This window comes from Acomys russatus, chromosome 6 (genome assembly GCF_903995435.1).
Source record: "Acomys russatus chromosome 6, mAcoRus1.1, whole genome shotgun sequence".
NCBI classification, from domain to species: domain Eukaryota; kingdom Metazoa; phylum Chordata; class Mammalia; order Rodentia; family Muridae; genus Acomys; species Acomys russatus.
This window is the reverse complement of record NC_067142.1, coordinates 37335904-37361297: the sequence shown is the minus strand read 5'-3', so window position 1 is coordinate 37361297 and position 25394 is coordinate 37335904. Positions and strand designations below refer to the sequence as shown.

At 39.8% G+C, this 25394-nt stretch overlaps 1 protein-coding gene across 1 annotated transcript in view; it reads left to right on the top strand.

Annotated features, from left to right (window-relative positions):
- Nucleotides 1–16658, top strand: part of Ptprc (protein tyrosine phosphatase receptor type C) — a 60702-nt gene extending 44044 nt beyond the window's left edge. The window contains exons 21-28 of the mRNA XM_051148314.1: nt 1022–1171; nt 5996–6086; nt 7450–7583; nt 9625–9759; nt 11350–11472; nt 11722–11897; nt 13770–13905; nt 15634–16658. Of these exons, the coding sequence (XP_051004271.1) occupies nt 1022–1171; nt 5996–6086; nt 7450–7583; nt 9625–9759; nt 11350–11472; nt 11722–11897; nt 13770–13905; nt 15634–15906 (1218 nt within the window). The 3' untranslated portion in view covers nt 15907–16658. The remainder of the gene's footprint in view (nt 1–1021; nt 1172–5995; nt 6087–7449; nt 7584–9624; nt 9760–11349; nt 11473–11721; nt 11898–13769; nt 13906–15633) is intronic.
- Nucleotides 16659–25394: the final 8736 nt, after the last annotated feature.

Genomic DNA, 25394 nt, shown 5'->3' with positions numbered 1-25394 from the left:
TGGGCAAAAAGGAAATATAAGTTGAAGCAGTTAGACATCTTTGGGGCATGTGCTGTGGCATTTGCTAATTGGAAGGAATAGTTATTACCAAAAAAAGTCTGTATGCAACAGTAGATGCTTGCGTGTGTAAACGGTCATAATGAGAAAGAGGTACAGGAATGCTCCTGGAATTTAGTGTAGTTAGAAAAACGAAATATTGGAAATCCTCTAACTACCTATGAGTGGAAAATAAAAAACAACAAGTCACTTGTGATGTTGGCGAGAATAATCTAGTGGGTGTCTCCCTATGTGGTCAGGTGAGGAGATAGAAAGCACAGGGGAGTCAATATCAGTGAAATGCGTGTGCTTGTGTGTCTCTAGATAAACAAGCATGAGTGTAGATTTATAAAAATAGAATGATACCCAGAAATAATCAGAGTCAACAGATATGCCAAACTAGAGATGGCAAGTTAAAAGGCTTTCAAAAATATACTATTTCCTTGAAAAAAAAAAAAAAAAAAAAAAAAAAAGGACTCAAATGAGATAACAAAACATTTGGAATTGCTAAATTTAGGTTTGGCATCCTAGATCTTAAATAGTTTTCTACATTGTAGAAAAATGCTATTAGAAATTTGACCAATATATGTTAAATAGGATATTAATCTGTTTTTCTGACATACTTTGAAATGTATTGTAGTTTTAAATAATATTAATTTTCATCCCAACATTAATCACTGAGGGAAGTAGCAGCCATGTTATAATTACAAAATCTAAGAATAAAATGAAAGCCACATAAAATGGATACTTTGACAAGCTACCCTTTTTGTGGAATTATAGTCTAAAATGCAATTTATTCACATTATAGACGACTGTGACTCACTTTCCAAAATATTTCTATGTTACAAATATCAATATTCTCTTATCACACAACTCCCCAAAGTGTAAAAATGTCTATGCACGCATATTTTAGTTCAGTGTGACATATAGGGCTCTATAGTACATGCAAGTCATTTGTATTTGTTTGTTTTGTTTGTTTTTGCAGGCACAGTATATCCTGATCCATCAGGCTTTAGTGGAATACAATCAGTTTGGGGAAACAGAAGTGAACTTGTCCGAGTTACATTCCTGTCTGCAGAACATGAAAAAGAGAGATCCACCAAGTGACCCCTCTCCTCTGGAAGCGGAGTACCAGGTAGCAATTGGCACAGCTATGTCAATGGTTCTAAGTAACTTTAAGGAATGTGGCACGCTTTTCAGGTCCTTGCCAATCACTTGCCTACAAAGCAGTGGGGTGCAGATGAGGAAGTTATGACTCTGGGAGTTCTTTTTTTTAGATGCTTGCATTTATACAACCGTTGTGTAAGAGGCTTGTTACATCCAGAAGTCCGAGACCACAACTAACACTGTGGCCTCACTAGGCTTATATGAAAAGTATCAAATTAATCACAGTAGCCACAGAACGGTCTGCCACAGGCAACATAGCATCTCACCCTTAAACACTACATCTGGTTTTGGTTTCAAAGGAAATAATTAGAAGGATTTATGACTGATTAGGAAGTTGAACTGGCTGCAACTGGTAGACAGAACATAAAGCGTAAAGATCCGTGTCTCCACCTTTTTATTATTCTGAACGCCAACTGGGGCTACAGTTCGCTGTGGTTTCAGTGTGTTGACAGAGCCATTTTCAAGCAACTTCATTGGCAAAAGCCGTGTGATTTTTCCCTTCCTCCTGCAGTTTCCAGTTTACTGAGACTTTCAGTTTCATAAGAGAATGAACTCGCTTTTTAAAAAAAAAAATCAGATGCAAGCCACGTGACTGTTTAGGATGAAAGTGGGCTGAGCTTGGAGGGCAGCTCTAATGATTCCAAGATCCACCATCCTCCAAAGACCTGACCTAGAGTGGGTAACTAGCGGACACAGCATGGAATTGAGCATCAGGGAGTTTTAGCATCACATGCTTGCCCTTTGAGCAGCTGAGCTGACCATAAGTCCACACATGAATACTTGTTTGGTGATGCTGGTATACTTCAAGTGAACATTTGTATATGTAGAGTCACTAAAAGAAATAGGGATTTGTTTTTCAACTGAGCTGGCAAGATTGGAGTTCTGCTGGGTTCCAAGGACAGGTTTAGGCACAAGAGTAAAAGTGCCTTGCGAGTAGACTTGGGAGAGGCCTGAGAGAGGGTCATCTGGCACTCACCGGCTACAACATGTTGAGACTGGAGACATTACTCCATCTAAGCAGTCAGGAAGAGAATGGGAGTAGAGATGCCAAGTGGCTGGCGAATGTGGCGATTGGGGTATCAGAAAGTGGATGTAGCTCTTTTATGGCTCTCCTTCTTTGGTAATAATATATTGAAAATGTTTAATTGACACATAATTGTACATACTTGTGGAGGAAAGTAGGATGCTCCAAAACATGTTTACTATATATGATAATCAGATCAAAGTAACTGTCATTACATTACATCAACCTCAACTGCCTTTAATTTATGGAGGAATTATAAAGCAAAGTCATCAGTGGAGACTTGAAGGAAATGGGGGGGGGACCTTAATGCTTGAGTCTGAAGAAAGGGTTGGAAATAATTAATTTGAAGATAATAAGATGGTCAGAAAATCATTTTTCTTTTCAGAAATTCTTATATGATCATTTGGCACTTATGGCCATGAGTTGAAAGAATATCATTTGGTTGTTTTTATTGAGCTCTCTGGGGAAAGAGATTGTGTAAACCCATGTAGATCTGGAAAGTGATTATGGATAAGAAGACCAGCAAAGGAGTTGATGGTCTGTGCAAATGAATGTTTATAGTAGTGGATGGTGATACATAAAGGGGTCACATAGAAATCAGGAAAGAAAGACATATGAACAGTATGTTGGCAAGTTTGATAAAAACACAAATTTCTAAGAGAAAGTTTCTAGAATAAATGACTAGGAAGAAGAGTAATTTTCAGTAACATAGATGACTCAAGTCATTAGTTTAGACGTGATGTCACATTTGTAATAAAATTGACAAAGGCAGAATGGCGGGACTGCATTGGTGAGGGATAAAAAGGTCCCGGGATGAGAGAAAGACATCAAGCTACAGCAAGACTACATAGATTATTTCATCATTGTTGGTGAAACCAAGGAGAAGAGCATCTTGAGGGATAGAGCTCATTACTAGCCAGGTCTAAAAATAATGAGATCAGGCGATCTTGAAATGGGTAGCTGATGCCTCTGACTGAATGACGCTAAATAATAGATGCTATAATAGGAGAGGAAGAAAGAAAATGAAATGCAATGGGCTTTGTGAGTAAGGAATTAGTAGAAATGACTTGCAAGAGGAAGACAAGAGCAAAGAATGCATAATTCTTATTCAAACTATGAGGCAAAAAATGTTAAATTGGACCTTGGTGGTATCAAGTGAAATCTAGGGAAAGGAAAAGAAAGACATAGTTGGGCAAAGAGGATCAGGATGGATTTTTTTTTCCCTGAGGACAGATCATGGACATCAGAGGGTTGACAGAAAGCTATTTGCTGAGATGCCACAGTGCTGCATCAGCTTTTCCTATGGAGAGATGAACAGACTTCTGCTCTTTCCAGATAGGACACAGCAGCTGTGACCCAAGAGGTCCAGGCTGCATCTCTAGCTGGCAAAGGGACCAGACATTGTGCATGTGATGCTGACTTTTCAGGCATGAAAGATGCAAGATGTTACAGAGATTTACAGTAAGGTTCCAAAATGCCACAGAGGCTAGTCAATGTGTATTGGGGCTAGTTGCCCTGTATGGGATTCAGGAATGATCCAGGTATGAAGCTGTGATGGTGAAAACTAAGTTGCACTTGGAGACACAGGGTATCAAAGATGCTAAGACTAGGGAACATTCAGTAAGGAAATGTGCAGCAGCCCCATGCTCCTGGTAATGCAGTCCAATCATACAGAAGAAGAGCGGGTTGATTTGGTGAAGTAGCAGATGCTAAATTACTCTGCAGAAAGAGCTTTATTAGGAGAGACACCCTTGAGGCTATGGTGGGCAGTGCATTTAGTGGGCCTTGAAATGGAAGAGCAATTTGTAGGAATATAACATCATACCTGAGATAGCATGATGGGGCTTGAGAGCCTTTGCTTTAAACCCAGAAAAGGCCAGCAATAGGAGAGATAGACACCATATCTAACATGTGGGGGTTTCTTAAAATAGAGTCAGGCCCTTTGGTTCCCTAAGAAGCAAAGGTCAGTTCTTACTTTTATAGGCTTTCTGATGTGGGAGGAAATTCTATACTAGTTATTTAATCTGGCTTAGTCTGTATGCCAAGGAGGCATTGGTTAACATCATAAATGATCTTGCAGGTGCAAGGTGGAGGGCTGGGCGTGCTTTTCTACTCGTTTTTTTCTTTTTTTATTATTAATTTATTCATATTACATCTCAATTGTTAGCCCTTCCCCTGTTTCCTCCCATTCCTCCCTCCCTCCCGCTTCCCCGCATTCCCCTCCCCTATGTCTGTGACTGAGGGGGACCTCCTCCCCCTGTATATGCTCATAGGGTATCGAGTCTCTTCTTGGTGACCTATTATCCTTCCTCTGAGTGCCACTAGGCGTCCCCATCCAAAGGACATGGTCAAATATGGGGCACCAGAGTTTGTGTGAAAGTCAGATCTCCTTCTCCACTTAATGGTGGAGAATTTCCTGTCCATCGGCTAGTCTGGGTAGGGGTTCGAAGTTTACTGCCTATATTTTCCTTGCCTGGTGCCGTAGTTTGAGGAGGACCGCAGGGCCCAGACCCACCTGTAGTTTTCCAGGACCCTCTGGATCCTTCTATTTCTTCATTCTCCCAGGCTTCTCACACCTAAAGTCTCAATAGGATGTCCTCCCCTCTGACCCACTTTCCTGGTAGGTAAAGTTTTCCATGGGGACGTATCCCTTGGACTAGTGTCTCGATATAACTGAGTATATACCATTTAACTTTTTTTGCTTCTGGGTGAACTCACTCATTATGATAATTTCTAGTTCAATCCATTTGTCCACAAATTTCGGAAATTCCCTGTTTTTAATAACTGAGTAAAGCTTTTCTACTCTTATACCTCTGGCCTGACTTCCATGGCAGGCAGGGGCTATCAGTTCTTTATAAAGAACTGAGTGCAAGGAGAAGACTATGGCCTAATGTGGAATCTGTGAGTCAAGTCTGAGAACAACTTCTTTCATTGTGATTTCTTCTCCATTAATGAACTAAACCATCAAACCAGGAGGCATAGTAAACATTTCCTTCTTTACTCTCTCCTGATTTTTCTCAACTTTAAGTAGTCTTTTTATTGGTACCTGGTCAGAGTAACACAGAAAACTAGCTACCTTGGAAAACACCACAGCTTGTTGCCAGAAGCCACTCAACAACCACTGTCCTCCAGTAGCAAGAACCTAGAATTCTAAGTGGAGTTGGTGGATCTTCTCCTACTAGTGGGATATGGAGAATTATTTGTTCTTCGATCCTTGTTTCTTTTAAGTGCCCACAAGTCTAAGCCTTCCACTGAAGCTGCACTGCGTGACAGTGAGTTGCAGCTAGGTCCATGGTTTCAAGGCTACTGAGACTTCTTAGTAAAGAGGACAAGGTCCCAGGGCCAAATGAATGAGATTTTGGATAATGCTAAAAAATGAAAGTTTAGCTGAGAAGGGGGCTCCATGATGCAGCTTTCTTGAGGTCATTATCCATGATGCTATAGAATTTTCCATGGATCCATCCAGTTAGCAACATCTGTATTATTGTAAGTACCCCATTACCTGTACTCTGCAAGTAAGCCCAGTACACTTACTCTGCTCTGACTGAACTCTGATTAATTTACAAATAATAAAAATGTTATGTTGGGGGAAAATAAAAAATAAAATTTAAACAAACAAACAAACAAACAAAACCTGCCACCCATGGAGAGTTACACACATGTCTCAGGCATTGATAATGTACCTCTCTTTAGGTGATATTTCAGGCTACAATAATTAAGGACATACAAAAATTTTAAAGAAGCTTTTTGTTTATTTGTTTTCCTTAGAGACTTCCTTCATACAGGAGCTGGAGGACACAGCATATTGGAAATCAAGAAGAAAACAAGAAGAAAAACAGAAATTCAAATGTTGTTCCATGTATGTAATCTACTTTTATTTCTTGTATCGGATGAAGTTAAGCTATTTTTTGACTCATTTAATGTAAGACATGGACGATGAAGGAACGCTCGATTGACAACAGATAAGAAATTTGTGGGCTATCTAAAACTTAATTATTTAGATACCAAGTACTGTCGATGAACGTTAGAGGATGGATATTATTTAGTGGATCCCCTCTCCCAGCCCCACACAGACACATTTGAAAGAACAAAATGCAGAAATGAGTTAGAGAATATGAAACCTGTGAGTTGGGGCAAAAAAAAAGGGCTTGGTCTCCTTTGATAGTTTTATCTTATCTTAGCATATGTCAAGGTAATCACCAAACAGCAGGGGGCGTCACAGTCTTTTCTTCTCTTTATTACTGGCAGCTGAGTGGTTGGGGAAAGCTGGCAATGTTCGATAAGTTGCCAGTCACTAAATATGCCACACTCAAAATACAACAATATTCTTAAACTTTAAGGATATTGATGGATCACACCTGGCGCTGCTTTGAATGCATCCAGGTGCATATCCCAAAATTAGCATGGGTAAAATATAAGCCAAGCTAATAAACAAGACAAGCAGGTGAATTGAATCAGTGCATGGCTGACCTAGTTAATTTCTGCAGAAGTCCTGGTTGATACTGTTAAAACATGGACTTGATAATAATGTAGTACTAAGTACGTCAACAGCCAGGTTATTATTGAGAAGCAAGGAATGCTTTACCACGAAAGAAAATTTAGATTAAAAATGAATTAATCTGAAGAAAGTACTTAGGAGGAATATTAATTTAATGTTAATTGAATAATATTGAAAAAAAAAGTCTCTCTGAATTCTTAAGTTATATTAACCAGCGCAGTAATAGTCTATGAACAATCAAGGTGTGCGTATCAAATACTGAAATATCAGTTGGAGCATAAGGATGCTACTTGGTTTTTTTCTTTCTTCTTTTTGTTTGTTTTTGAGACAGGGTCTCTCTGTGTAGCCTTGGCTATGCTGTACTCACTTTGTAGACCAGGCTGGCCTTGAACTCACAGTGATACACCTGCCTCAATGATGCAATTTTTATGACATGTTTTTCTTACTGTAATCTTTTGAGTACTTACTTTCTTAATTTTTAGACTTTCAAAACTAATTTTAATCATTAACTGCTGAATTTTACCTAGACTCATATTGCAGTTAATTCTACATAGTTGCTCTTCATTTCCATGTGTCTGTCAGGAGAAAAGTTGATTCATTTGCATTAGATATTTTGATTGAGCCCTGGAATGTGATCATTCTGCGAGAACTCCCTGCAGGTGAGCACAGTCCTCAGCCCTGAGTGCTTGTCTAGGGAGACTTGCTACTGTTTTGTTTTCTGCAGATGACTTTAACAGAGTGCCACTTAAGCATGAACTGGAGACGAGCAAGGAGAGTGAGCCTGACTCCGACGAGTCTTCAGATGACGACAGTGACTCAGAGGAAACCAGCAAATACATCAATGCATCTTTTGTGATGGTAGATACCCACACTCCAAAGACAGAGTCTGGCCCTTTTGATATCATGTCTGTGTTATTAGGTCTGTTTCTTAGGCAATATTATATATAGCTCATGAGCTTGATGATATCCACGTATTCGTAGGTACAAAGGTTCCACCTGATGATAATTGTTGTAAACATATCAAACTACCTGAAAGGGTTAAAACTTAATCGGTTGATTCAGGACAAGACAGTGCTACTGCTTATATTTTATGTTAAATATAATAACACACTAAAGTAATAAAATTAGAACAAATGCAGCTATTAGAAAGCATTAGTTAGGGAAATGCAAATCAAAACAACTCTGAGATTCCATCTTACACCCATCAGAATGGCTAAGATCAAAAATTCAAGCGACACCACATGCTGGCGAGGATGTGGGGAGAGAGGAACACTCCTTCATTGCTGGTGGGAATGCAAACTAGTACAGCCACTTTGGAAATCTATCTGGTGCTATCTCAGAAAAATGGGAATAGGGCTTCCTCAAGACCCAGCTATTCCACTCCTTGGAATATACCCAGAAGATGCTCCAGCACACAACAAGAAAATTTGCTCAACCATGTTCATAGCAGCCTTATTCATAATAGCCAGAACATGGAAACAGCCTAAGTGTCCCTCAGTAGAAGAGTGGATAAAGAAACTGTGGTACATATACACTATGGAATACTACTCAGCTATTAAAAACAAGGAATTCCCGAAATTTGTGGATAAATGGATTGAGCTAGAAATGATCATAATGAGTGAGTTAACCCAGAAGCAGAAAGAATCAAATGGTATATACTCACTTATATCTGCATACTAGCCCAAGGGGCATGTCCCACGAAAGCCTTCACTTACCAGGAAACTGGGACAGAGGGGAAGGCATCCTATTGGGACTCTAAATGAGAGACGCATGGGAGAACAGCAAAATAAAAGGATCCAGAGGGTCCTAGAAATCTACAAGTAGAACAATATGATAGGCAGATTTGGGCCCAGGGGTCCCGCTCAAACTAAGGCACCAGCCAAGGACAATACAGGAGGTAAACTTTAAACCCCTTCCCAGATCTAGCCAATGGTCAGAATATTCTCCACAGTTGAGTGGAGAGTGTGATACGACTTTCTCACATACTCTGGTGCCTCACATTTGACCATGTCCCCTGGAGGGGGAGACCTGGTGGCACTCAGAGGAAGGACAGCAAGTAGCCAAGAAGAGACTTGATACCCTATGAGAATATATAGGGGGACGTAATCCCCCTCAGGAACAGTCATAGGGGAGGGGAATAATGGGAAAATGTGGGGGGGGGGAGGAATGGGAGGATACAAGGGATGGGATAAACATTGAGATGTAACAAGAATAAATTAATTAAAAATTGTCAAAAAAAAAAAAAAAAAAAAAAAAGAAAGCATTAGTTATTCAAATCAGTAAACTTATGAATTTTTATGGTGATGCGATGAAATCTATTTACCTAGATAACTAAATTAGTTATTATTTTTGGCACCACTCCAGAACTGGTCTGGTTAGCATCAGTAGTCACATGTCAGCATTTTGAAAGTCTCTCAGATTAATTTATTTCATACACCCCTTTGGAAAAAGAAAAACAAAAAAAACAAAAAAGGAAAACTAAGTAGAAGATTCAGTAAAGACTTAGGTGTTCCAGATCTTCCTTCGCATGTCAGTGAGTTTTAGCTTCATACTTCCGGAGAAGCCTGTAGGCACAAGTTAAGGAGGAAGAATGAGGAGGAGGATTGTAAATGTTTACACTGATTCATTTTAATAATGAAAACAACCACCAGAGAAAAAAGATGTTTACAAAAATTATTTGTCACAGGTGGCATTGCATATATATACCTGTAATTTCACAGTATTAGCTGAGCATTAAATATTTTATGAATAGACACTGCACTTTTCTTGGACTTGAGCATCTCAACTTCTCCTATTAATGGCAAGGACACCAGATCAACCATTTTTTCTAAATGTTTAGGAGTCTACTGCTCTCCCTTGGATAGCAGCACTAACAAACTCCCACCTTTGTGATTTCTAGAGTTACTGGAAACCAGAAATGCTGATTGCTGCTCAAGGGCCACTAAAAGAGACTGTTGGTGACTTCTGGCAGATGATATTCCAAAGAAAAGTCAAGGTTATTGTGATGTTGACGGAGCTGACGAGTGGAGACCAGGTTTGTGCTTTGGAGAACACTTTCTTCAGAAAACCCTTGACCATGCAGTGCCCTTCTCCAGTCTCAGATTCCCTGTTTACTGCTGTACTCGCCAGGTTCTGCACCCTCTGTGACATAGTTGGCACTGTCAGCGTTCTTGGGGCCTTTGCCAGGTTGGCTCCATGATCTTATGTCTGGCTTCTGACAGTCTCTCAATTCCTGGGTGTGTGGAGTAGGGGGGACCTACACCGTGGAAGTTATGCCTTTCCACGTTCCTCCTATATTTATATGTTGAAATCCACCTTCCACTTTATACAAGTATGTTTGTGTACAGAGCGTTGGCTCCCCACCAGGCATTCTCAACACACAAATATCCTTTGTACCCAAATGCGCCCCCAGCCCATCCTAACTACATTCTTATAGAAAGACAAAACTCTGAAATGTTCAGCTGTATCCTTCCTTCTTCATTCCCATGTGGTATTATTGCCATAAAAATCTGTAACTTGAGCCAAACTTAAGATGTGCTCTTACGCCAGATGGTGGGGGCACACGCCTTTAATCCCAGCACTTGGGAGGCAGAGGCAGGCAGATCGCTGTGAATTCGAGGCCAACCTGGTCTACAAAGCGAGTCCAGAACAGTCAAGGCAACACAGAGAAACCCAGTTTCAAAAAACAAAACAAAACAAAACAAAACAACAACAACAAAAAAACAAATAAAAAAAATTAAAAAAAAGGAAGATGTACTTTACTTTTTACTTAACCCGTGTGATATATGTTTGGTATTTTTCTTAGTACCATGAGACACCATTAAAAATTCCCAGAGTAGGCCACTTAGTACAGTTTTAGGTCTGCCATATGATAAGGCTTATTTAGTGAAATTTTCATAAACAGGCACCACGATCCATTACTGTCTCTGTCTTCTTCTCCCCTTTCTCTCCTCCTACCTCTCTCCTCTACAGATCTTCTCTGCTCACTCCCCCTTTTCTCTCTCTGTCTTTGCCTTTCATTCCTCTCCCTCTCTACTTCCATCTCCAGTTTCCTCCCTTTACCCCTCGTCTCCTGTCAGTGGCTCTGTGCATCGTCAGCAACTATGGAGTGTTAGTTAGTAGGGGCCTGTGGTCCCCTTGCTCCGCAGTCTGACTTTTTACTTACATGCTGCCTCAATGTAGCTTCTCTCAGAGCTTGCCATCCTGATGCTGGGTGAAATCTTGAAGCAACGCAAACTCTGTTCTCAAGGACCGGTGGAGGAATAGTGGAGGCCACGCTGTTGCAAGAGTCATGGCTGGCTGTCAGCTCATTCTGTAGATTCTGAAGAGGTTAGACAGTCAGGGCTTTTAAAAGGGGGCAAATCCCAAAGATGATATCCAGAGCTGATAAGTCCCCCTCCTCCAAGTTACCTGGATCACTTTCAAGCAGGCGCTTTGCAGGGAAAGGACCTTCACTGTATTTGAAGTAGATTTTAGATTTTTATAGAAGTGTCGGTCTTAGACTACAGTCATTTCCATTTATTAAAAAAGTAAGAGGTATGAAGAGAGAAGGGGTTTGGAATATTTTACAGAGCAATGCTGACACCCTGGAGGAACGTGATAAGCGTGATCTTTGTTTTTTTAGGAGGTCTGTGCTCAGTACTGGGGAGAAGGGAAGCAGGCACATGGAGACATGGAAGTGGTGTTAAAAGACACAGACAAGTCCTCAGCCTATACTCTCCGCACATTTGAACTGAGACACTCCAAGGTAGGTGAACACTTTTGAAAGTGTTTTCTTTTTTTTTAATGACACAATTAATCTAATAGCAAATTAAAACCAACTATTTCACGCCAATTGGTAGGCACTAAATCAAGGCCACTGTCTTTATAATGGTTTGGAGTAAAAATTGTAAGTTATTTGAATGAAAGCAACTGCGAAGCAAATGCAACTGCTGACGCTATGATAAACTGTACCAAGCTTCATCCGAGCTAACGTTCCCTTTCCCGCTGATTGCAGAGGAAGGAGCCCAGAACTGTGTACCAGTACCAGTGTACCACGTGGAGTGCGGAGGAACTTCCTGCAGAACCCAAAGAACTGGTGTCTATGATTCGGAACCTCAAACAGAAGCTTCCCAAGAGCTGCCCTGAAGGGATGAAGTACCACAAACATGCACCAATCCTGGTCCACTGCAGGTCGGGGCTGATAGGATGTGCTTTCAAGTCAGGAGTCTTCTTCTTCATTTCTGTTGAATTCAGTATATATCAGAATCCTGATACTATAAAGCACGTGACCCATTGAAAAGCCCCATGAAGCCATTCACTCTCCTGTTATGCGTATGAACCACAGCTACAGTAATAATATTAACGATGAAGATTGTGAAGCAATGGTTTTAGGCTGGTAGCTGTTTTATATAATCTCATGTCACCTTTGACTCTGTACTGCCCAGCCTTAGACCTGGAATGTTGAATGTGGTAAAGGAAAGAGTGAATAGCAGAAAAAAATGTATGCATGGACTGGCTGATAGAGTTCATTATGGATAGATAGACTTTGTGCGTTGCATTCACTCTACTGGGTGTTACAAGACCTGAGTGCTAAATGCTTTGCTTCCACTAGCCATATCTTAATGTATTTATTTGTAAACTTTTATGAAATTGTGTGTGTGTGTGTGTGTGTGTGTGTGTGTGTGTGTGTGTGTTATGCATGAGGAAGTCAGAGAACAGTTGTCGGACCCACGTCCATCCTGTCACACTGTGGGTTCTAAGAATCAACTCAAGTCACTAGAACTGAGTGCAAGCACCCATATGTGATGAGCCAACTCAAGTGCCATTAACTTGAAAATGAACTGCAATTTCCTCGTTGCTTGGCAACTTAGCTTTAAACCCACTTAAAAAGCATTCATACAAATAACACTATTTAATTGTATTAGTCCTTGCTGTGCAGACACTTAAGTGTTACCTGTAACAGATGCCTATATAACCTCCTTAAGACCTATTGAAAAAGATGCATAATATGAAAAGCTTAGAGAAAAAATATTAAAATAAATGACAATTTAGAAAAAAAAACACAAGACAAGCACTGTACATCTTATGAAAGGCTTTCAGAAGTTGCAAAAGTCTCTCATCCTATATCACCGCAAACAAAAGAACGAGCTCTAGTGGGTATATATATATATATATATATATATATATATATATATATATATATATATATATATATATATATATATATATATTGTCCCCAGGGCTATTTGCATTTTTTAAAGGTGAAATTTATGTAGAAAGAAAATTGAGGAACAGAAGTTTAGGCTTGAATTTCTTGCATAAGGTGTAACTGTAGCGCGCGCGCGCGCGCGCGTGTGTGTGTGTGTGTGTGTGTGTGTGTGTGTGTGTGTGTGTGTGTGTGAAGTCTAACACACAGTCCCTGCTGATTACATGAGGGTCTAAAACGAAGCTGTCTTGTGTTTCCTGCCCTTATTCTTTCTCCTCCTGTGGTTGCTAAATTATTTGGTTGCCCTTGCTTTAGTGACTAACTCTGTCAGGCATGGTTTCCCCTCTGACGTCGATGTAGAACACTTTTAAGAAGTGGAGGGAGAAACGGAGCAGGGAGCAGCCCAGGGCTGGTCCTTGGACTTCACGTGTCATCAAACATGCTCCAATGCTTCCTACATCTTGGTTTCCTCATTTGTCAAATTGACCTTTTTATATTAGTCCTAATTACTCAGGACATTAATAAACACGTATTTAAAAACACAAAGCACTAAATGGAAGAAAGTATTATTTTTAAGGTCAAATCGAAATCTCATTAAACCACCGAATCGGCAAGTCAAAGTCATATGTTGGAAAAAGTCTGTTCCCAAATAAATTCACAGAAACTACTTTGGTCTCTAAAAGCTGTGAGCAAGATGCCTGCACTAGATGTAAAATCAAAACAAAACAAAACAAAAATCCCACCTCTCTGTGTTTAGGACAATAGCCCTTTCTTTCTCGCTAAAAAAAAAAAAAAAAAAAAAAAAAAGCTGACATTTAATTTTTTGCTTTTAAGAAAGTTTCTTGTTCTTTTGGCAGAGATGGGTCCCAGCAGACCGGGTTGTTCTGTGCTTTGTTCAATCTCCTGGAAAGTGCAGAAACAGAAGATGTGGTTGATGTTTTTCAAGTGGTCAAGTCTCTACGCAAAGCGCGGCCAGGGATGGTGGGCACCTATGTAAGTGTCCCTCGATGTCACTTCGTGGTGTCTGTGTTTGGAGGAGGTTGTTTCGCCTTCTCCTCTCCTCTCTTCACTTTTCCTTCCCTTCTCTTCTCTTCTTTGTTTGCCTGTTTTCTTTTTCTCCATTCATTTTTACATTCTAAAGGATGATCAGTGTAAGACCTTCTAAGAGTTTGTCACCAACTTGTCATGGCAGGTTATATAGTCACATCCTCAAATGTCCACTCACTGTTTAGCCTCCCTTTCTTTTGTCATTTGTCAACTAGTCTCATATAACAAATCAGCCCCGAAGGCAGTGACTTCAATAACATCGTGATATATCAGCGATATTCTGTTGATCTACTGAGCTCCCAGGCTTAACCGATGAGACCCAGGTGTATCTACTTGTGTCTGCTGGCCTAAAATTATCTCTGATGCCAGTAAATTGGCAAGTGGCTGTTGCTTACCTTTGATGTCAGGCAGGAGTTGCCGGTGGCCACGTGTCTCTGCTCATCCAGAAGGCTAGCCCAAGCTTATAAAATGGCAGAACATCAAGAGCACAGACAGGAAGAGGCCTGGAACTGTCACACTATGGCTTCCAACCAAAGCAATCCTGAGGCTAGCTCAGAATCTAGAGGCCTGTAGTTGACAATGCACATGCTGTGTGCACAATGGAAAGCAGTATGTATTAGATTTATGCAATCAGTGTATCCTCTGTCTGCAACAATAACATAGTTGAACATCTGCGATTTAGTAATTATTCTCAATATAAGTTCTTATTGAAATATGCAAAGCTTTTATATACACATGAATTGAGCCTATACATATGAATTTTTAAGAAGTATTTGAATACCTGATAAATTCATTGGCTGTAAAGAGACCCAAAGGCAGATAAGTATTAAATAAACACATGATTTAAATGTCATAGAAGATGTAAGAAGAATGGGGTGCATCACTTTAATTTATGGAGATTTGAGTAAGTCTCTAGGATGAGGTGATTTCTGCTTGCATTCATAAATGATGTGTGCACATTAGCTAGGAACATAGGGACAAAAATGACATTTTGGCAAAAGTCTAGGCTCAGACATCCAGTGATGTGTAGCAGGGAGTTACCTGTTTGGTGTCGCTCACAAGATACCTTGCCTCTGATCATAGGGAGCTATAAGTCATTTAGAAAGCTCCTGATGAGAATATGTCAGTAAATGTGTTCTAGATTTGGAAAAGGAAATGGTTAGTGCTTGGGCATCTCTTCTGGACATAAGACCTTTCTCCATGCAAGATTGCGCTGCTTTCTTTCTTTTTTTTTTAATTATATTTTATTAATTTATTCATATTACATCTCAATTGTTATCCCATCCCTTGTATTCTCCTATTCCTCCCTCCCTCCCATTTTCCCCTTACTCCTCTCCCCTATGACTGTTCCTGAGGGGGACCGCCTCCCCATGTATATGCTCATAGGGTATCAAGTCTCTTCTTGGTAGCCTGCTATCCTTCCTCTGAGTGCCACCAGGCCTCCCCATCTAGGGGATGTGGTCAAATATGGGGTACCAGAGTTCATGTGAAAGTCAGACCCCACTCTCCACTCAACTGTGGAGACTGTCCGGTCCATTGGCTAGATCTGGGTATGGGTTCAAAGTTTACTGCACGTATTGTCCTTGGCTGGTGCCATAGTTTGGGCAGGACCCCTGGGCAGAAAGAGTCAAATGGTATATACTCACTTATATCTGTGCTGCTTCTTTTCCCCAGGAGCAATACCAGTTCCTCTATGACACCATTGCCAGCATCTTTCCTGCCCAGAATGGACAAGTGAAGATATCAAACAGCCAAGACAAAATTGAATTCCATAACGAAGTGGATGGAGCCAAGCAGAATGCTAACTGTGTCCATCCAGCTGGTGCCCTGGACAAAACGCAGGAAGACAAGAGTGAGGTGGAAGCTTCGGAGCCTGCCAGTGGTACTGAGGAGCCAGAACATTCTGCCAATGGTCCTGCGAGCCCAGTTCTAACTCAGAGTTCATAGGAAAGTACTGGAGTGGGTCAACTCAAAATCTCAAATTAGTTGTTTCTATTTTTTTTTTTTTAGACATAGGGAAAGAAAATGGCTGTGCAGTGGTTCATGGAATCTGTGTTCCCCTTTGCCACTGTATAAAAATATTTAAGTTTTGTCTAAAGGTTTTGTACAGTTTTATGCTTATTTTTAAATGTATCTATATCATTCCGCAAGAACGTGTGTATGAGAGTGTATCTGTGTGTAAACATGTGTGTCTGTGTGTAAGTGAGTATGTGTGTGGATGTGTTTGTGTGTGTGTGTTTGCATGTGAGTTTCACTCTGTGTGTATGTGTGTGAATGACTGTGTCTGTGTGTGTGTGTGTGTGTGTGTGTGTGTGTGTGTGTGTGTGTGTGTGAGAGTGACAGCCAGGTGACATTAGAAAGAGAGTGCTTTCAAGCCATTCTAAATGCTTTTGAGAAACATTGTCTTTTCACCCCCCCCCCGAAGAAACTATACATTTTATAGCTAAACTGTCAATTTGTGTGAAGGGTCTATTTTTCTAAACACCAATTGAGTCTCGACTCAGTTGTGAAAATACCAATGTGTACATTTCTGGAATGACCTCAAGATGTCCCCCTTGGCCTGCTTATGATCTTGTAGTTAAGATGCTATTTCTGGAGATATGTAAAAGTATCTAAGAGTGCTGTGAGTGTGTGTACCTACTGCAGGGAACTTAACTAAATTAACATATGAGGATTTATGCTCCATATACTGTCATTTCATCTCTTAATGCATATTTAATCAAACATAAAGATCTCAAGGAAGTCTATTTTTGTATCCACATGGGAAACAGAACTTTGCAATTGGGCTGTTGCCTACATGATAAGTCTAAATTACTACTTGATGCTCTTGATCCTATCTATACATGTTATGACTGAACCTAAATAATTGTCCTTAATCAAATCCCATGTATGTTTTAAAACCTATAGAATAAACACAGGAGCATGAAAGTTTGTTTGTACTGAATTTTTACGCATGAGACTTCGTAAAGGTCTCTTATAGAATTCAGAATTCATAAAAATATAAACTTGTGTAATCGTATTTCCTATTCTTAAGAGCATCTTTGAATTTCATGAAAGTGCATTTATTTTGAATTTCTTAAATGTTTACTCTTACCAAGATAGAATATTGATAACCATAATAAATTTCAATTGCTACCTTCCTTGCTTATATGAAGTGTGTTGCATGTTCACAATTGACAGTGAAACAACTTCTTGGAGCTGAGGGTAGTTTTTCTGCTTTGTTCACTGGTGGGAAAAAATGAAGAACAGTGTCTGGGTTAAGCTTTCTACCGAGAATATGGAGAATTCGTTAAAATGTGAAGCTCTGCTACTTACTAAATATTTTAGGATTTTAATAAAATATAAAATTATCCAAAAATTATTTATGAGTAAAATGTTCCTTCAGAGATTTCAACTGCACACAATGTCTTCCAAATGAAGATGTTGCACCAAAATGTGAGTTTCCCTCTTGAGGCTTTTCACTTGAATATACAAAATAAAGACTTAGAAAATGGTCATGGTAACTTGTGTTATTGTAAAAAGCAAGCTAGGGGCAATTTTCTTTTGCCAGTGGGGTAGGATGAGCAAGAAAATGGCAGACAATGACTCTGGTTGTTCTGTGAAACTAAGCTCCAAGTGAAAGAAAAGCCTCCTGTACTACAGTTTTGAATTCTATGCCTGATTTTTAGCTGAAAAAAAAATAATAAATTTCTATGTGAGCTACCAAGTTATATCTTTGGCCATTAGTTATATTTATAGAGAACATGAAAATGGATTTGCTGAAGGTAATTCTCACTGTGACTAATTGTAAGACCTTGCCAGGAAAACAACAACAACAATACAAAAAAAAGTTCCTACTTTTGAAAAAGATTAGTCCATTTCTGGACTACAATACTGAAAGTCCTGCTATATTTTTGCTGGGCAGAAGGAGAATTTTTTTCACTGTTTATTTCTGGCGTCAGAATTCATTCAGAGTAATGATTCACTTAGCAGCCTTAAAATTCAACACTCCATAATTTTGTACATAAGTGACACATAAGTAGCTGTAGAAAGGATGCATTTTCATATTTTCTTGCAAAAGTTAAACTATGAGAAGTTGTCAGCCAAAAAAATGTCTTTGCAATGTAATTTCAAAAATGTAATTTTCTGTGTTTGAGTTGATGCTGAGAGGGGGGAGTGCTTGCTCACAAGCATAAATACCAGGGTTCAAATCCCAAACACAACCCTGAGAACCTACTAGGTAGGTGGTAGCATGCAGCTATGTGCCCAGGGCTGTGGTCTAGAGACATGTGCATATCAGAAACCAGAGGGTCAGCCAGTCTAGACAACATGACAGAGAAACTCTGATTCGAAAAAAGTAAAGTACAGAAGTAACTAAAGAAGCTATCCTCAACATCAACCTCATGTGTCCTTATAGTAAGTGCACTCTTGTGGCGCACGCACGCACACACACACACATACACACACACACACACACACACACACACCATACACACACTCTTTCTGGGTCTGGGTTACCTCACTCAGGATGATCGTTTCTAGCTCCATCCATTTGTCTGCAAATTTCAAGATTTCCTTGTTTTTGATAGCTGAGTAGTATTCCATTGTGTAAATGTACTACGGTTTCTTTGTTCATTCTTTGGTTGAGGGACATCTAGGTTGTTTCCAAGTTCTGGCTATTATGAATAAGGCTGCTATGAATATAGTCGAGTAAATGTCCTTGTTGTGTGGTGGAACATCTTTAGCCCAGGAGTAGTATGGCTGGGTCTTGAGTTAGCTCTATTCCCAATTTTCTGAGAAAGCACCAGATTTATTTTCAAAGTGGTTGTACAAGTTCACACTCCCACCAGCAATGAAGGAGTGTTCCATTTTCTCCATATCCTCGCCAGCATGGGCTGTCACTTGAGTTTTTTATCTTAGCCATTCTGATGGGTGTAAGATGGAATCTCAGAGTTGTTTTGATTTGCATTTCCCTGATAACCAAGGATGTAGAGCATTTCTTTAAGTATTTTTCAGCCATTCAATATGCCTTTGTTGAGAATTATTTGTTTAGCTCTGTACTCCATTTTAATTAGATTATTTGGTTTGGTGGTATTTAATTTCTTGAGTTCTTTGTATATTTTTGGACATATAAAGCCCTTTGTTAGATGTAGGGTTGGTGAAGATCTTCTGCCAGTATATAGGTTGTTGTAGGTTGTTGTTTGTTCTGTTGAAAGTGTCCTTTGCTTTATAGAAGCTTTTCAGTTTCATGAGGTTCCATTTATTAATTGTTGACCTTAGATCCTGAGCTATTAGTGTTCTGTCTAGGAAGTTGTTTTCTGTGCCAATGAGTTCAAGACACTTCCCCACTTTTTCTTCTAACAGATTTAGTGTTTCTGGATTTCTGTTGAGGTCTTTAATTCACTGGGACTTTAGTTTGTTCAGGGTGATAGAGAGGGACAATTTGCCTTTTTCTACATGTAAACATCCAGTTAGACCAGCACCATTTGTTGAAGATGATATCACTTTTCCCTAGTATAGTTTTGGCTTCTTTACAAAAAGTCAAGTTTCCATACATGTGTGGGTTTATTTGTGGGTCTTTGACTCAATTCCATTGATCAACCATCTTATTTCTATGCCAGTACCATGCTGTTTTTATTACTATTGCTCTATAGTACAGCTTGAGATCAGGAATAGAGATTCCTCCAGAAGACCTTTGATTGTTCAGGATTGTTTTACCTATTCTGGGTTTTTTGTTTTTTCATATAAAGTTGAGAATTGATCTTTCAAGGTGTGTAAAAACTTGTATATGTATTTTGGTGAGGATTGCATTGGATCTGCAGATTGCTCTTACTAAGATAGCCTTTTTTACTATGTTGATTCTCCCAACCCATGAGCATGGGAGATCTTTCCTTTTTCTGATGTCTTCTTCAATTTCTTTCTTCAAATACTTGAAGTTTTTTCATATAAGCCTTTCACTTGCTTGAATAGAGTTACACCAATATACTTTGTGGGTTTTTTTTTTTTTTTTTTTTTTTTGTGGCTGTTGTGAAGGGTGTAGATTCCCTAATTTATTTTTCAGCTTGTTTATCATTTGTATACACCCTGCATTTGTTTCTATAGACAAATTTTGCACTACGTGTCTACTTTCTGTTCCTATTTCACAGATGGGAACTGAGCTTTTGACAAGTTCACCCTTTGCGGCATTATATGCAGTCAATGGCCCAGCTGACATCTGAGCCAGCTCTTGTTGGCACTGCTCTTCTTTAGAGTATCAGGGCCTGGCCATTGAGGAGAATGACAACTTCAACTTACCTTTCTGTTTTTATTTCTTTTATTATCCAAACAAAACTGAGTGACATGGGTCCTCCGCAAAACTATGCAGGAAGTAAGCTTAGCTTAACTCTTCCACAAAACAAGTTATTGTACACAAGTAAACACACTTAGACATCCATGGGAAATTTTGTTGCCATAATGCATACTATTGCCCTGTCATTAAAGTGAGTGTCATGGAATAAAGGAAATATCAATCACAAACATCACCATTCCATTATTCCGTCATTTGGACATCAGATATTATTTTTGTTTAGATCAGTGGTTTCTAACCTTCCTAATGCTATGACCCTTTAATATGATTCCTAATGGAATGGTGAACCGCAACCAAAAAATTACTTTCGTTGCTACCTCATGTAGTAGATGTAAACATATTTTTGTTTTGATCCCAAAGGTGGGATAGATATTGGATGTACACATGTGTTTGTTTTGATCTCAAGTATGGGAAGGGGAACAGACTTGTGAGAGAACAGGTGATATTTATCCACTTAGAAGTCAAACCTCTTCACCAGGGGGCTTGGTTACTGCTTGCTGAAACACAACCTAGTACAGATGCTGAGAGAGAATATATGTATGTGTGTGTGTGTATATATATATATATATATATATATATATATATACACACACACACACAATATGCCCACAACAGGAGACTGGGGCTTTTTGTGTCTTGGTATTATTTGGCTGCTCCTCTTTCTACTTCGAGATGCTCCTAGCGAGACTGCTGCAGCAAAGGCTTCAAGGCTTTGGGCTCTGGCTGCTGTTGCAGGTTCCAGCAACGACTTTGATGGAATTGCTAGTCTGCTGAAATCCTGTTGACTACTCCAGGGGACTCGTTCCCAGGAACTGAATCCAACAAGGTCTACTTCCCCTGTTCCCATAACCCTCCTTTCTCTCCTATCTAGGGTAGGTGGGTTGGAAGGGAGGTATAAGCATTTAAAGAACCCCAAATAAAGTAGGCTTGGATAAGGTCATAGCCTACAAGCTCAGAACTAATTTTGGTACTGTTTTGAATCATAATGTAAATATATGTGTTTTCCAATGGTCTTAGGCAAACCCCGTGAAAGGTCATTCAACTCCCAAAGCGATCATGACCCACAGTTTGAGAATCACCTTTTTTTTTTTTATCATATTTTTCTGTTTGTCAGCTACTTATCAATCAGCATTCAAAACTAATGCTCAGAGGCACCATGAAACACAAGCTGGGTCTACACAAAGTGAGCCTCATTCGCTCTATGTTGAGTGCCACAGGGAGCCTTGAGGACATAGGGGTCTCTGAACTTACAAGGAAGGCCAGGGAAGCTGCATGGACGGTTAGTGCACAGCCGTACCTGTGAGCTAGGGAAATGGCTTCCGTGGATAAGGGCACCTGATACTGAGCCTAAAGTCCTGAGTTTAACCCCTACAGTCAACGTGGTTTATCCTTTGACCTCTCTACATATACCATTGCATTCGTATACCCTCACATAGTCTCTCTGCACAAACTAAATAAATAAATAAGTAAATAAAATGTGCTTCAGTGGTTCACTGTGTCCTCTCCTTTTATTATTATTATTATATTAAAAATGAGATGTCTAATTTACCTATATATTCTGGAAAAGGCAGGCTTACAGGACTTAATAACATTTCCCTCATGTAGGAGGCAAATCAGATCCAAAGAACCTTGTATCCTATCGAAGAACAGAAATATAGTCAGATTATTATTATTATTATTATTATTATTATTTTTTTTTTTTTTTTAGGTTGTAGCCAGGTGTGGTGGACTCACTCTTAAATGCTCAAAATTTGGGAGGCTGAAGAATCTTGCATTTTCCCCTGCCCATGCTAAACAAGGGGAGCCTCCTAAAAATTAAAAAGGCTGAACAGTCTTATGTGATTTTTTAATGTATTCTATGTAACACGGGAGGATATGCCCCCTCACAGAGTCTAGCCTCCTGTCCCCACGGGCTGACTCCGTCTGAACGCAGTGTATCCTCACAGTACTTCTAGGCTGAGAACTTGACATGGTGTCAAACAAATCAGATGTCTCATCCATTCATGTTGGAGTTGTCACTGTAGATTGCAATTCAGGGATTTTGCTCCACACAGTAAGTCATAAAATTGGAAAATAGACTATTATAGACGTTGACATGTTTTCAAAGAAGTTTTCATTTCTATTTAATTACTTGTTTTCATTACACTAACTACTTAAAGATAGAAATAGGAAAATTAAAACGCAAAGGAATGAAAGCTAAGAACATTTGATATTCTTGTCATAATTAGCAGAAAGAAAAAAGCTGAACTTTCACAATGACCATCTGGTGTCTTCATTAAGAGTTCACTTTGCCAATTAATCACCCAGAATTTTCCACACCTGTGGTGGTGCCGTCTTTGAAGCAGCAGCCGTGTTGCTAGTTGTATCAGGAATCTCCAATTGTGTAGAAACCATCTTTTGAGTCATCTTCTTAAAGCCACCAAAGACTCCCCGCTGTGTGTGCTCTGATACGGTTGTCAACTCTTGGTCATCCACTGGGCTTTTGTGACACATTCTGGTTCTTGACCTTCACCTCCAATGCCGCCCCCCCCCCCCCCCCCACGGCAGCAGCTTGAAAGCCCAAATGAGGTCTGGTCCATCTTGAAGGACAAGTGCACTGTGAGGTGCATCTGAGTGCTTTTCACATATAGGGAACACCCGCTGTTCAGCCTTGATGAGAAGTCCTACCTGTGGCGTGAAACTCACACCATAGAATAGATGTCTCAGGTTTCTTCTGCAGTGGCCTGCTGCTTCTCATCTGCACTCACAGTCAGTTTAAGCCTTATAAAGTGACTCCTTAAGCAAAATAAGTTAATTCTGTACATAAAACATGTTTTGGCAGATTTCTCTCCATGTGGTTCATGGATGTCAAAGCTCTCTGTGATGAGACTCTGAGAGAAATAAATTAGACTGCTTTGTTCACAAGGTAGAAAAAAACATGCTCACAGTATTTGTTCAAGAGATACATGTATGTTTTAAAAAGGTCAAACTCAGCCAAGTCAATTACAACTCAGAAAATGTAATTACAAAAACTCATGAAATCTCCTTCCATAATGTTTATAGTGTATTTTAATCCAATGTCCTATAGTCACTTAAAGTACATAAATTTCAAAAATAAAATCAACTCTATATAATGTTAAAGAAAAAGAAAAATGTATCAATATCGCAGATGGTACATTTTAGGGCATTTTTGATTTATTATAACGTTTTACATATTTACATACAGGCCATCTCTTTAGGAATCTGTGACATATGTATTTTGATATTTCTTGCAGATATTATACTTGTTATAAGTGTTATAAGGTTAATTTGAACATAGATGAAAAAGACCTACATAATTAAGAATTTTAAATCGTTCCCTACAATATTCTCCTGCTTTTACTACTACCTAATTCATCAGATCCACCCATTCTTTTACATGGTCATGGGAGGAGAAGGGGGCGAGGTGGAGGAGGAACAGCAGAGAAGATGAAGAAGGCATTCATTTGAATCTGTTCCTCCTCACACTCACCTAGGCCAGCAGTTCTCAACCTATGGTTAGGAACCCTCTTGGAGTAGCATATCAGATACCCTGCATATCGGATATTTACATCACAATGTATAACTGTAGAAAAATGACAGTTATAAAGTAGCAACAAAAGTAATTTCATAGTGGGGGTCACTACAACATGAGGAACTGTACCGAAGGATCCCAGCAGTAGGATGGCTGAGAATACTGACCTAGACAAACTCTTCACCTATGTTTTAATGTTTAATGTGTCTGGCTGTCTTGCTTCCATGTATAAACATGCACCACATGGGTGCCATGTGCTTATAGAGGTCAAAAGAGGGCGCAGGATCCCAAGAGACTGGAATTATGAATGGTTATCAGCCTCCATTTGGGTGCTGGGGAGTGAACCTTTGTCTTCTGCAAGAGCAAGGAGAAACAAGTGCTCTTAACTGCCTAGACATCACTCCAGCCCTGTAAGTACTACACCTTGATGTGGGAAGCTGAAGCTATCATCCTTGCTAAGATGGCACCTGGCAACCTGCCAGGCAGGATGACTTGCAATTCTGCTCCTGGTAAACAAGTCCTTATTTGGGTTGTGGGCTGTGCTTTGCTCTGACGTATGCATCCCGTTTTGTTGGGAACCAATTGGAGCTACCGACGTAAGGGCTGCTGATTGGTTGAGGCAGAGGATAAAAAGGGGCGCGGAGGTGTTGGGGGAAAAGAAGTGAGCGAGCGGGAGAAGAAGAAGCTTGCTGAAAAGGTTCCTGAATAAACTGCCTGGAGAAGAACGCTCGAGTCGTGTCCTTATTTTCCGCTGGTCGGAAGGAACGCGATATTTTGAAATGAATAAATTTTTATATAAAAGCAGTACAGAAAAGAGCTAGTAAGAAAATTAAAGGCCATTCTAAATCCAATTGAAGAGCAGCCAAAGAAAGCTCGAGGTCACTGAGAAGAAATATGTAAAGCCCTTGTGTGAGGCAGAGTCCACTCACGTGAGAGAGATGCAGCGTGGAACTGCCTGAATGCAACAGCTCTTGATTGCAAACACATAGGTGCTCATCCATGGAATATTATATCCTCACCAAGACTGGAAGAAAGGGTCGCGTGGAAAGGAATGTGTGCCTTGTAAACATTGTCTTTCTTTTTTTTTTTAATTTCTAAAAATTTGTTATAGTTTATTCAGATTGCATCCTGATTGTTATCCCCATTTGTATCTTCTTGTTCCCACCCTCCCTCCCTCCCTCTTCAGCCTTATTCCCCTCCCCTAGACCTCTGACAGAAGGGGACCTCCTCCCCCACCACATGACCACAACCTGTCAGGTCTCATCAGGACAGGCTGCTTCCCCTTCCACCAAGGGGAAGTGATCAAATCTAACCACACCCAGAAAGACATGCATACTCATGCATGCTCACTTACATGTAGATATTAGCCCAACATAGATGTCCTCTGAGAGACTCCACCCAGTAGGGAATCAGGACAGATGCTGGGACTTGCTGCTGGACTCCTGGTGGAGCACTGAGAGTGGTATGGAAGAATGCTTCTTTAATTTTTAATTTTTAAACAAACAATTATTTAAGCCCTGAGAATTTGTTTAAAAATAAAATTGTAAGGAGTTGAGTTTTAACAATAGGAAAATTTCC